The 11389-nt window shown below is 38.3% G+C and overlaps 1 protein-coding gene across 29 annotated transcripts in view; it reads left to right on the plus strand.

Annotated features, from left to right (window-relative positions):
* Positions 1-9274, plus strand: part of Sec31a (SEC31 homolog A, COPII coat complex component) — a 67258-nt gene extending 57984 nt beyond the window's left edge. For all 29 annotated transcript variants that reach the window (XM_063247155.1, XM_063247156.1, XM_063247153.1 and 26 more), the window contains 3 exons: positions 4474-4593; positions 7099-7170; positions 8705-9274. In XM_063247155.1, coding sequence (XP_063103225.1) covers positions 4474-4593; positions 7099-7170; positions 8705-8884 — 372 coding nt within the window. In that variant the 3' untranslated portion in view covers positions 8885-9274. The remainder of the gene's footprint in view (positions 1-4473; positions 4594-7098; positions 7171-8704) is intronic.
* Positions 9275-11389: the final 2115 nt, after the last annotated feature.

The following is an 11389-nucleotide window of genomic DNA, read 5'->3' on the forward strand; positions in this document are numbered from 1 at the left end:
CTCTTTCTCCCTTTAACTGGTAAAGGGTATCCAACCTGCATGCTGCTCACCTTTTTTTCCTTTTTTTAAAATATTGTGCAAATATTAAAGTTTTGTTATTTATGTTAACTATATTATATATTTCATATGTTACCCAAGAAACATAAAGACTCTTTCATCAGTATAACCTTGGCAAGCCAAAAAGTTGATACCTATATAAAAAAATTCTCCCAAACCTTATTGATATTAAAATGTTTCTTGAATCTTCTCAGCATTTCTACTCTGATCCTTGCTACTTTTCTTGTTTCAGCAATACAGGAGCCTCCTAATTAGTCTGGTGTTATCTGCTTTGATCTTTCTCTTTTTTTTTTTTTTTTAAATTTAGGGAGAAAAAAAAAAGCAGAGAAAGGGTACAAGTTATACAGATTTACAGAAAAAAATAAACAGTAGGAAATCACTAGTTAATGGATTACATATTGTCATCTTAGAAATAATTGTTCAAGTCACAAAATTAAAGCTTGTAAAGTGGACATTCCAACAGTGACACTGCAAACAGTTCTGTTCAATGATCCAATAAAACTCAGTGATATCATTTTCTATCTTACACACTTTAAATATGCATGCAGTTATATCGTTTAGAGCACTTTCTTTTCCTCTCTTTTGTACAATGACAATTACACATTTTGGGTTTTTTTGCTCCCACAGTTCTTATTACTTTTTTGGAAGGGAGTAGAACCAAATGTGACCTAACAGAACAGAATCAATCAAATCAAAAGGGTGGACATAATAGATAATATAAAAGCATAATACAAGGTGATCAATAATGGTTACCATAATGCCTCCCGCTATCTCTAATAGAATTGCCTATATCATCAGTTATAATAAAACAGTAAAGAACAAAACCAAAACACTGGAGACATTATAGCTCTTCAAAAGTAGATAAAAGTCAACGAGAATGGGCGTCATAATGAATCTCACTATCTTCACAGCTGTTGCCTAAACTTTCGAACCTGGTACTATCAAGCAAAACAGAATAGGGGGACATCAGTCAAAAACAAGATGGTGAGAGTAATACAGGGCTTTAAATCGAGATAATGGAAAGTCAAAGTGGGTTACTATAATATATCCTGCTATTTTTTATTTATTTTTCCCCTTAATTAAAAGGATAAAAATTAAAAAGTACATAATAAAAATAGGAGATTGAGATAAAAGAGGGCACAACAACAAAACAGCGCAGGTCAAAACATAACCATTTAAGCAAAATAGTGTTTCACCACAAGATAATCCCAATATAAAAGTAGTTACCATATTGTCTCTTCCCTTGAAATCTTTGAGTATAACTTTGTATACTGTAGCATCAAACATATCAAGACAATGTAAAACCGTTCAAGGGAATGACAGTATTGCAGGGTATTTATAATCAATGAACAGAAAATGAACAATGGTTTCTGTATAATCTCCTTGTCTATAAAAGTTTTTGTTTATATTATCACATATAATAAAATCCAATAGGATACAACATGTTAAGACTGATGGAGACAGAAGAGCAAAAGCTTGATAGGACTTCAAAACAAGATGATATTAAATCAGCACTAGCTATTATGATGTCTTCTTGCCTCCAAAATAGTTGTTCCTACCATCTAACCTTCTCTGCCTCATTTCTGTTGAGCTCTTTTTCTGTGATTAGTTGTCAGTTTGTCTTCTTCATTTTGCTTTCTGCTCCATTCATTGTGGCCTCTCTGCCACTGTTTCTGGAATCTTGGTATTTTTCTCTTTTAGAATATCCTGCAGTATTCTCTGTAGAGTTGAACTGGTGGTTGCAAATTCCCCTAGTTCCTCTTTATCCTGGAAGCACCTTGTTTTTCCATCAATTTCCAGGGATAGTTGTGCAGGATATATCAATCTTGGCTGGATATTATTATCTTTCAAAGCTTGAATTATTTCCCCCCACGCTCTTCGTGATTTGATGGTTTGTGCAGAGAAATCTGCTGTAATTCTGATGGGTGCTCCCTTGTAAGTGGTCTGGTTCTTATCTCTGACAGCTTTTAATGTTCTGTTCTTGTATTGAATTTCTGGAATTTTTATTATTATATGCCTGGCTGTTGCTCTGTTTGGGTTGTAGGTAGCTGGGGTCCTGTATGCCTCATACTTCTGAGTATCTTTACCTTTTGCTAAATTAGGAAAATTCTCCTGGATTATTTCTGTGAGTAGCTTTTGTAGCTCATTTGTTTGTGTCCCTACTTCTTCTTTTATGTTCTTAATTCTTAAGTTATGGATCCTCTTATCATCTTCTAGTCTTTGTATTATTGTTGTTTGTTTCTTTGTTACTTTTAAGAAGTTTTTCATTTCATTCTCCCATATTGCAAATCTGCCCTCCAGTTCAGATAGTCTGTTAGTTTCTTTCAAGCTGTTATGCCAGTTTTCGATAGAGTTTTTAGTTTCCTGGTAGTCTCTTTGAACCTGCTTCCCATATTCTATGCTTTCTTTATTTTCTCCATGAAACAATTCTCCCCTCTTTTTCTGTTCTTCCATTCCACCATCTGTTTTTTCTTGGGTGGTGCTTAACATTTCTCTAACTATTCTGCTTATTTCTAGCTTCAGGTCATTAATAACTTCATTCCTGAATTGATCTATTAGGCTCTCTAGATGGTGCTTTATGTCTATTGGTGCAGTGTCCGCTATTGCCTGTTCAGGATTGGGGGCCGAGGAGCCTTTCTTGTTGCTGCCTCTTCCCATATTCTTTGTTCCTTATATATGCAAGTGTATATAGGAGGCCCAGCTTCCTTTCCTGTCAGCCACAGTCTGATTGAATTGCGCTGGCTAGGTGTTCCCGCCCACCGCAGCACACCAGGAAGTTGCAGACCAGGGAGCCTATGCGGGGCCCGCCCCTCCAGGCCACCCTCAGGCTCTGGGACCTGGGTTGTGCTAGCCTACTGGGTCTCAGCCAGCAGCGTCATGTAGGCTAGGCACTGCTCACCAATCCCGTTTGAGAGGGGAATATGTGGCTGAAGTCGCTGCAGTGCCCCGCTCCCGCAAGTCTGCCTAGTCCCAGAATGTCTTCCGCTGGGGTCTCATTAAACTGTGGGAGAGTGTCAGTTTCTCTCACTCACCTCACCGCAAGTCAATGCACAGCTCCCCACCCGTCCTGTTTTCAACTCCGTTCGCCGATTCCCGTTCTCAGGTCTCTCTCCCTGCCGAGCCGATGTAGACGCAGCCGCCGTGCTGCGGGAAACCCAAATCGTGGCTTCCAATGGCGCAGGCTCCAGCCTCCACACTGAGGCCCCTCTGTTCCTGTTCTAGCACCAGGACTGCATTTCAAGTTGGTTTCTCTCAGCCCAGTTCGTTCCTGGGTCAGCAGAGCATATCTCCACCTGCTTATGACTCCTTAGTCCGCACCATTCCTGATTACTAAGCCGAGTCTTTAAGAGAGCCTCTGTAGCTGCTGCTATCTGTCCACCATGTTCTCCCGGAATCCCTGATCTATCTCTTAATTTGGTCTTGTTTCCTCTTTGCTTAGAATATTACAGCTTTTCTTTGGCCATGGGATAAAGACCAAACTATTTACAAAGGCTCAGCTCATACTCCTTGTTCTGTCTCTCTCTGCCCTGGCTACTCACTGGTTACCTTTAGTCCCTTATATCATGAATCTTCTATGTGGAATGCTTTTTCTGTTTAGTGGTTTTAAAAAGATTTTTTTTTTTTTTAATTTTGAGACAATATCTTGCTAAATTACCCAGACTGGTAAGCTCGAACTTTCACTCCTCCCTGCCTCACCCTTCTGAAGGCTAGGATTACAGGCATTTGCCACCACTGCCAGCCAGTTGATTTTTGAATGGATAAGAGAATAATCTAGCCTGGCGTGGTGGCACACCTGTAGTCCCAGCATTTGTGAAGTTGAGGCAGGAGGATCATTGCAAATTTGAGACCATCCTGAACTACAAAATGAGCTCAAGACCAGCCTGAACTGCATAGCGAGAATCTGTCTCAAAAAGACAAATAAAATTAATAAAGTCTAGTAAGTCAAAAATTTGAAAAAATCTTCCTCTTTGTTCTGTCCTTGTACTTAGCAACATTATGATCTATTCTGAAATCTTTAACTTAATCTTATTTTTTATGTAATAGATGATTAACAGCCTCTAAGAGTAAAACATAAAATGCCAGGCTAAACAGAAATAAGTGAACAAGTAGTATAAGCAGCCACTCTAACCTGCCAACTATGTTTTCCAATATCTGGTTTATTTCCCTGGAACAGTTTACTTCCCATGAGTTGCACTCAGTAATGGCCAGTATACATTCCCTCATTATTGCCTGTCCAGTCTTAGGAAAATGCAGCCTATGGAAGAAGTGCTTTACCTTCTCCTAATAGGTAGTTTTACATGTTAAATTATGTGATTTTGAATAGGTTTGTCTGCAAGATGGTTTCTCTCCATTGCATAGATTCAGAACTTCATGTGTAAAATACCTTCTGATCATTTCTGATACTATTTTTCCCAGCATGTACAGTCTTTACCAACAGAAAAAATTACCAAGAAACCTATTCCAGATGAGCATCTCATTCTGAAGACCACATTTGAGGATCTTATCCAGCGCTGCCTCTCTTCAGCCACAGATCCTGTATGTATTTTTTCTCATATTTTGTTTAATCAAAATAATTCTTCTTGGAACTCTTCTGTTACTATTGCTTGAAGACCTACAAAATACGGTTCTTTAAAAAACTGTAGAGTGGGGTGTGGTGGTGCACGCCTGTAATCCAAGCATTTGGGAGGCTGAGGCAAGAGGATCATTCAAGACCAACCTGGGCTACAAAGTGAGTTTGAGACTATCCTGAACTATGTAGTGAGATCCTGTCTCAAAAAAAAAAAAAAAAAAAAAAAAGTAGAAAACTAATAAATCTAGGGCTTAATTACATATAGAAATATGTTTGTTTCATATATAAAGCATATTTAATCCTATAATAACTCCAGGATGCATCGACTTCTTTTTATTTTAGAGAAATAAATTAAAGGACAGTTAAGTGTTCTTACTTGAGATCGGGGCCAGCATTTCTGGCCAGTCTGGCTCCAGATTTCTACAGACCTCCTGGCACACAAACAGAATCGAATAGTAGTCTGCAGGAAACTCCAGTTAGGGTTTTCTTCCTGAATTTACAGTTGAAGCTTTTGAAACTAGTTGTATTGTCTTTAATTTTGTAAAGATCTTAAAGATAGTTTAATATTATAGTTACTGAAGTCTTAGTCATAGCTAAGGCGACTGACTTTTTATTTACTTAGAGGATGCTAGTTTATTGGCAGTGACAGAAACCCACAAAGCTAGTGTTATTTTAAATGAAACTTCATTTTCTGCCCACAAATATTGAATATATTTTAGTCATTTGCCACTTGTCTACTTGGAAAAGACAGCTTCTGGAATGTGTTGTTTCTTCCGCCAATGAGTATTATGTGCAGTCTTCTGCTAGCCTTGGGGAAAGCAATTCTTTTTACTGAAAATGTCAGGAAACTAAGGGATTGACAGAAAACAGAATTTCTCAGTTAGATGAAAAGAGTGGAGAGCAGATGAACTGATAAGCAGATATGCACTGTGCCCTAAGTAATTGGTTATAGTCTTTCAGAAGTGGAGGCATTCTAATAAGAATGTGGCAGAATTCTAGTCCTCCCTCAGGCATTAAGCAGCACAGATAGGTTGACAGCACATATTAATGCATGGCCCGGATAACATCAATTGTGGTTGCATTTTGCCTCCCCTGGGTCTGTGTCTCATTTCTCTTCTGGGTGGATAACCAAGGAACCTAGCTAGGCAGACCAGAACCATAGAAGACAGGCAGTTCCTGTAATAGGTGGGAAATTCTACCCTTCCCTGCTGTCCCCTTAACCTTTAGGTAAAGCTTCCGTTTTTAGCTGTGTTGTAGGAACTTCCTTCTGCAAAAGTTCATTTTAATCAGTAGTTGGAATAATTTTTATAGCATAGCATTACTCTGTTTTCGTTTTAGTTATGTCCAAACCACAGATGATTTTGTGACACAACCTAGCATATGACATGCTTGGTGGTCTTGTCTCTCCTTTGTCTCCTCCAGACCCACAGGCAATATTCCCTCATCAAATTCCCCCAGAGCATGTGAGCATCGAGGACTGTGTATTTCTGCTCCTCCTGCCTGGCAACCTTCCCACAGGTCTACATTTGCTCACCTCCACACATGGAGGCTGTTGCTGAAGTGTCCATTAGCCATCAGGCCTGCTTTACTCCTCCCATTGCTGCTGGCACCTAACCCATTAATGTGTCTTTATGGCACTTACACCATCTGAAACATAATGTGATGTCTGTTTAGTATCTTTTCCCATCCAGTAGAATACATGTTCCGTGACATGTAAGACTCCCCAGCATGAGAGTATTTGATAAATTTAGTATTCAGTAATTTTTTTTTGGTACTAGGAATTAAACTCTGGACTTTGAATTATATATTAAAAAATAACATCACTGTTGTGTCATGTAGATCACTAAGTTAATCATATTACACTTTTTTAAATGATATTTTAAGTGTTGAAATAGTTTCTCTCACTATTTACAGGAGTAGGATAAGAAAGAAAAATTCCTTCTTCAGTAATTTTAAGTTGTCAGAAGATAGTTTCCTTTTCCTTGCTTGGTACTGTAAAAGCACAAAAAGAGGCAGGATTAAGCATACCAGGTGTGATCAAGTGTACAAGTAGTAGTTTTGAAAGGTTAAATAAGGTTCCACAGGTCTCCGTTGTTTGCCTCTAACCTGTAATCTTGTGTAAATGGTCTGAAGACCTTTTTTGTATGAAAAACCTACAGCTGCCTCCGGAGACCTGTGACTGAAGTGCAGCCGCGCACACACTGGGCAGGTAGTTTGCAGGCCAGAGAAAGTCCAGCCAGTACCACTTTCTGCACACTGAAAAGAAGTTTCTTTCATTTTTGCTCCCTACCATACTGCCCTTGATAGATTACTGATGCCTATTCTAAGCATTTCTTGACCCTAGTTGCCTCTTATTTCTTGGAGAAAAGGAAACTGTTCAATATCTTAAGTGTAAGGTTTAGTGAGGTGAAATAGGGCAAGTTCTGTGAATAAAATGTTCCAATATAGTATCTGTTTTTCCTCTCCTGCAGCAAACCAAGAGGAAGCTAGATGATGCCAGTAAACGCTTGGAGTTTCTGTACGATAAACTTAGAGAACAGACAGTAAGTTTGGGGGGAAAAAGAAGAATTTGTAATAACCGGTTATTTCTAGTTGCTAATAAAATAAGCATCTCATTAGCATTTCTACTTTGTCATTTTGGTGGCAAAACCATTGTGACAGTTACAGAATGGGCATCCCTTTGACTGTTGATCTGAATCCTGGATATTATTCATTGGAAACAAGAATAGTGCAGAAGAGAGAGAGATTTTAACCGTTTTCATACCAAAGACTAGAAAACAAACTGGCTTGTATTGGCCTCAAGGTAGCTGACCTTTTGTTGTCCATTCGTTGTATGGCCCATGAATTGAGAAATCAGGATCTAGGCAGGTAGTTCATTTTCTAGGGAAGAAATCTGTAATCTTGCGTGTGTGTGTGTATTTTTTTTTTTAAACCAGGGATTAAACTCATGACCTCACACTTGCCAGGCAGGTGCTTGTGCCGCTGAGCTAAATCCCTGGCCCTCTTCCTTATATTTTTAAGACTCCTGATCTTTTTCTGCAACAGCAAAGCCAAAATAAATAAAATAAAGACAGAGCCAGATGAGTAGGGCGATATGCTGTACAGAGAGCCCACAGCTAGGAATTGGGTACTCGCTGTTCCCTTATCCTACCCCTCCATTCAGTTCTAGAATTGTTCTGTTCTATTAATGAATCCCAGAGGATGGGAGAGGAAAAAAGAACTAGTACTTTTATAATTTTATATATCAGCATTCTTCCAACCCATTTTCCATATCCAATCTCATCAAATGAAAATACCTTATTTCTTTCATGAGAGCCAAGCCAGAGAAAGTTGATAAAACAGTTGAGGGTCATGGACCATGAACTGATCCAAAATACTATCTGTCTGAAGTATGAACTTGTTTGCCAAGTGGTGATGACATGGAGAAAATGCAAGCTTCATGTTTTTAAGAGTTGACAAGGCTTGGCATGGTGGTATGCACCTGTGGTCCCTGGATCTCAAGAGGCTGACTTGGGAGGATTGCTTGAGACCAGCCTGGCACTGTATTAGGCTTTTTTTCTCAAGATGATGTTACGATTATAAGAAACAGTTAAGAACTAATAAATTGAGTACATCGTCAAGCTTGTTGGCCTGCTAACAGAAGTAGACCAAAAATTTAGGACTCTGTTGTAGATAAGATTTTAAATAAATTGGGTCCTTACCTTTGAATATCATGATTTAAGAATTTTTAATCTCCTTCATATACTTAGGAAAAATTTTAAGAAAAAGTACTTACATGAACAGAAATGTTAGCATGCCAGCTTAGGGGAGAAAATCTGGCTGCTTTTCTGTAAGAAAATACCTGGTTCATAGGCATAATTCATAAGTAACTTCTTTACATGAGTCCTTTTGTCATTGTTCTGTTTTGTAACTTAGCTATGGTTTGGGCCAAGAAAATATTTCTAGAAATTCTTAGTGATTCATACATTTTTTAAATGTTTATTTCAATTCTTTTTAGGTATCTAGGTTTAATGTTTATAGAGGGTCTCACAGAAAAATTCTCCTGTAATTTTTCTCTTGGTTGCATCTTTATTTCAGCTTTCACCAACAATCATCAATGGTTTACACAACATTGCAAGAAGCATTGAAACACGAAACTACTCAGAAGGTTTGACCATCCATACCCACATAGTCAGCACCAGCAACTTCAGTGAAACATCTGCTTTCATGCCGGTTCTCAAAGTTGTTCTCACCCAGGCCAATAAGCTGGGTGTCTGAAGGACATTTGTACTCCCAGCCCATGTTGCCACTTTTCCAAAGAAGTACATTTAAAGAGAAAATTGTAAGATGTGGACCAATCCTCATCAGCATGTTTCCATAGCAGCCAATAAAAGCTTTTACATTCTTTCTGCAGATACCCACCATAGAACTATTCCAAACCCTGGTGCTTTTGTTTTAATCTTTACTTGTCCATTATGATTTTCCTATTCTGCAAATAGCATATTTCTGGATTACACATAGAGTGGTTTGTAATATTCTGATAAATGTGGTTTTTAAAACTGTTTATTTTTGGAAAAATTGGTTATGCATAAAGCAGAGCTAAATCTAAATTTCTTTCATGTTCTCCCTGCTTTATTCACGTCAATCAGATTAAAGTGTGTAATCCTACTTTATGTGCATATATTCTTTGTTTTGTTTTTGTTTTTATTTTTCTTCCACTGGTGACTGAGCTGGGAATATAGCTCAGTGGTAGAGTGTTTGCCTGGCATGCACAGGGCCCTGCGTTTCATCCCCACCTCCATGGGCAGAAAAACAACTGCTCATGGCAGTTTGACCCCTGTTTCTTGTGTTTTTATCTTGGAATTGAACAAATAACTAGAAGTTGCTACATAGATTTCAGCAAATATTAATGAAAAGTGTGATTGCTTGCTTTAAATATCTGTAGGAAAAGACTCAGTGTTTTCATCTATAGGGATATGATGAGCTTTTCTTTTGTTAATAAGCATAATGTCTGGGCTCAATATTGAACTTCTTCCATTTCATAGTTGGAGATTTCTCACATATTTTCTATAATTTACCTGTAATTAAACTCAGCTACTTGGGAAACTGAAGCAGGAGGACTTCCCTAGTCTGCAAATTCAAGGGAATATTAGGGCAATTTAGAGAGACCTTGTCTCAATTTAAAATGACTGAGTAAATAGCTCAGCAGTAGAGTACTTGGCTCACATATGCTTGCCCAGATTCCTTCCCTCATACCACACGCAACACACAGTCTTAATTCCCTGTGGTTGTGAGGTTTAAGTTCAGAAAGAAAAACATCTCCTTCAGCCTTTTGAATCGTTTTCAGCCAGTTTTTCTGTGAAGTGATTTTATACTACAATTTGTTGTAAGAGCATGTGGTAAAATCATGGTCTTGTAGAGTGTGGAGAATTAGGTACCAATAAATCTCATTGCTGGTGGAGTATTAGCTAAGAGTTGCAGGAAACTGAAAAAGCAACAGTGGGACCACTGCGGAGGTGAATGCTATTTCATGAATGAGGATAGTTCATGAGGTTTTCTTGGATCCTGAATGAAGTAGTTCATGAGAACCTTTCAGTTCCCTTTGCTGGAATCCATTGCTTGACAATAAACTCCGATAAAGCAGCACGTCAGAGGCTGAGGTAGATGGATCACTGTAAATTTGAGGCCAGCCTGTATGAGTTAGTGAGACTGTCTCAAAAACAAAAAATTAACCAATTTGACTTTATAGTTCAAAATAGCTTTGTAACAAAGAGGGGAAATAAAAACCTGACTAGCATCTGTGTATGTTGAAGTGTCAGGAATGGGTTGTCCAAACTTGGCATCTCCTGTGTGTTTGGTAATGAATGTTGGTCCCGCTAACAGAGATAGTTGGACTACCAGGCCTGCACTCGGGACTACAGTGTCCATGCCAGGCTCCACTGGGACAGCTGCCTGGCTTTCATTGGTCATTTTTACTCACTTCCCTTATAATTAGGATTTATTCTGTGGCATCATTTTACAAAAATGTGAGTTCTCCCCAAAAAAGGTAAGAAGTAAGTTGAGGTGGCAGTAGTGCAGCTTGGCCAGGCCCAGAGATTTCAAGAGTATAAATATGAAAAGTGCCACTGACATCTGCGTGTCCCCTGTGTCTTACTGTACAGCACTGCGATTGTATTGTGGCCCTGTGGAGCTGCTTCTGTCTGTGGCTTATGATTCTGAGGCTGGAAATGAATGGAAGTCAGATAAGCTGACAAAACAGATTTTGAGTTTCTTTTTAAGAGAAAAATTTCAACTTAATTTTGCAAATAATTCCATTTTTAATGTTTGAACTCAGAGTAATGTTACAACACATACCTCCACAGTTGAGTAGTCTTATCTTTACATAAAGCTCTTAAGAGTTATACAAGGATTTATTTACTTGAGACAGGGTCTTGCCATGTAGTATAGGTTGGCCTTGAATTCATGGTGATCTACCTACCTCAATCCCAGTGCTGGGATCGTGGGCAAGCATCACCACACCCACCGTGATTGTTACAGTTTAGAAAAATTATAGCTGTATTTTTTTTATTTTAAAACAATAGAACCCAACATAAAATAATAAACCCAATCAAAACAGCAGTACAAGTGGTGTAGAAATTCAAAACAGGATAATAAGAAATCAACAATAGCTACCATAGTATGTCTTGCTGTCTTCACAATAATTGTTCATACCATCAAACAGCAAAATCAAAACAAACCAAAATATAAGACTGAATAAAACAATAAATTGGAGCAAAGCAGAAC

The sequence above is a fragment of the Cavia porcellus genome, unplaced genomic scaffold, assembly GCF_034190915.1.
Source record: "Cavia porcellus strain 051 isolate PalLab524CR breed Dunkin Hartley unplaced genomic scaffold, mCavPor4.1 scaffold_4, whole genome shotgun sequence".
NCBI classification, from domain to species: domain Eukaryota; kingdom Metazoa; phylum Chordata; class Mammalia; order Rodentia; family Caviidae; genus Cavia; species Cavia porcellus.